Genomic DNA, 2,279 nt, shown 5'->3' with positions numbered 1-2,279 from the left:
GGGGGGTTCGGGAGGGGGCCAAAGGTTTAAAAAAATATTGCAGGCGAGCCAACAGACACTTTGTCACTGCTTTTGCGTGGCAGGACGGGCCAATCGGAGGAGCTTTTGGCGAAGCCGCGGCGCCAGTCGCTATTGGACTTGGGTTTCGAAGCTCCCGTTCAGCTGCCCCTCCTCGTAGTCCATCTGGCACAGGATCATGTTGTTCTTCAGGAAAAACTTGTCGCCGACGCAAAACCTGCAGGGGGGAAGAAAGACACGGGAAGGTTAGGCGCGGCGCTGTTCCCTGGCGGATAAACATTCAACGCTCCGGAATGACTTTGGGGTTTTGTTTTTTTGGGCACACCAACGTTACGAGATAAAAGCGGCCCACCTGTGAAATCCAACCCTATAAGTGCCACACATATGAAAGAATCCAAGCCGGGATTTTATTAGATAATCTGTAGAATGAAAATCCAACGCGTTTCAGGGAAGGGTGTGTGTCAGGAACCGGCTCTGAACCCGGGGGCCTCTGCTGTAGCTGGCGGTGGTTCTACCTGCTGATCCGAACCTTGGATAGCTCCTCGCCTGATCTCCTGTGTGATCCTCAGGTAAACCTAGTTTCTGCTGAACTCTGACCTCCTTGCTCCTCCCTTTAACTACCTATTTAAGCCACGCCTCTGCACTTCCTGTTTGCCAGATGATTGTGCTCCTGCCATTATCTTGCTTCCTGCTCCCTCTGTGATACAATCCGCTCATACTACTACCCGTGTACCGACCTTTGGCTGCTGATCCACCGACTACTCTCATCGTCCCCTGCTACATACCTGATACCTTTGGCTACTGACCTCGGCTTGTTCGCTGACTACGCTTCTGCCTGCTCCTCCACTACTACCGTCTGCTTGTGTAGCGAACCCGGCCTGTTATACTACGACTCTGCCTGCCGCTTCAGCTACTGGACTCCGAGCCTGATCCCAGATCGTGACAGGCAGTGGCGTAACAATCACCATAGCGACCCAGGTGGTCGCTATGGGGCCCGGGGCACAGTGGGGCCCTGGCCAGATGCCGTGCGGGCCGCCTGGGCCGCTATGGGATCTTCTGCTGCTGGCTTTCACTGGCGCCTGAAGACGAACACGCCGCTGTTCAGATCATCTGTGCAGCGGCGCGTTCGTCTCCACAGTCAATGAGAGCCAGCAGCGGCGGGGGAGCAGGCTGGACCCGGTGTTCTGTCAACGTCGCGAGCCTCTGACGTCACCGGCAGTGGAGGAGGAGGCGGGCCCATGCTCGGCAGCAGGGGAGGAGGCGGCCTCGGTGACGAAGAAGGAGGCGGGCCCGGCGACGGAGGAGGTAAGGAGTGCGACCAGCCCACCTGAGGGTGATCCTGCAGAGCCCACCATAGAGAGTCTATGGTGGGCTCTGCAGGGTCACCCTCAGGTGGGATCTCGAGTGGGCTCTGCAAGGGGTATAATTAGAAATCACAGGGGCCCCATGCAAAATTTTGCTATGGGGCCCTGTGATTTCTAGTTATGCCCCTGGTGACAGGGATTGGTTGAACCTCCGAAAAGCGTTGGCTTTTTTCATTCTACTGAATATCTAATAAGATACCATCTTGGGACATTGGAGCCGTGTGTGCGGTGCTCTCACTACTGCTGACGTAGTTGGAGTTTGCTGAATCTCTGAATCCTCCGAGCCACCAATGCGAGCGCGCCATTATGATCTATCCTTACTCCTCTTCATTCTCTATAGTAAATCAGACTTCGCTCTTCCAGTCAAATACACCGTCCATAGTCTCTCCCTCACTCACCATCAATATCCCATTCACTAACCGATCAAACACGAATGGCCGACGGCACAGAAAGATCAATACGTGTACGGCCTGCGTCACAGCAAAGCATAAAAGGTAGGCGGGCCCCTTTAAGAGTTTAACCGCGGCGTTAATTAACAGTCGGCGTGATTAATTTCAGGAGGGTGATGTGCTACTTTAAGCTACATTATGGAATTAATTGCCTGAGATTAATTGAAAGAATCTCTTAAAAACTGACCCATTAATTGCACATCCCATTATAGAGAATGGCAGCAATTCATTACGTGACGTTCAGCTGCTGCGATACATCACGGACAGTACAGGTAGCGTTCACTCTCCCCGATCGTGAGGACGGGCCGGTAAGCCTAAAATATATAATAATGCTACGTGGAAGAGCTTCTACCTCCATCCAAGGATTAGAGATATACGTGCACAGGGAGGTTTCCACTTTGCCAAAATTCTGGCAAAATTGTGCCCTTTCAGTGAAATGCAATGGAGT

The 2,279-nt window shown here is 52.9% G+C and overlaps 1 protein-coding gene across 2 annotated transcripts in view; it reads right to left on the bottom strand.

The window, feature by feature from the left end:
* The window catches only part of LMO1 (LIM domain only 1), an 83,462-nt gene that overhangs the window by 279 nt on the left and 80,904 nt on the right, over positions 1 to 2,279 (bottom strand). For both annotated transcript variants that reach the window (XM_018573718.1, XM_018573717.1), the window contains exon 4: positions 1 to 235. This exon is cut by the window's left edge and continues 279 nt beyond it. In XM_018573718.1, the coding sequence (XP_018429220.1) occupies positions 130 to 235 (106 nt within the window). In that variant the 3' untranslated portion in view covers positions 1 to 129. The remainder of the gene's footprint in view (positions 236 to 2,279) is intronic.

This window comes from Nanorana parkeri, unplaced genomic scaffold, assembly GCF_000935625.1.
Source record: "Nanorana parkeri isolate BGI_ZX_2015 unplaced genomic scaffold, ASM93562v1 scaffold2504, whole genome shotgun sequence".
NCBI classification, from domain to species: domain Eukaryota; kingdom Metazoa; phylum Chordata; class Amphibia; order Anura; family Dicroglossidae; genus Nanorana; species Nanorana parkeri.
Note: the sequence above shows the minus strand (reverse complement) of the source record. Positions and strands in the feature narration are given on the sequence as shown.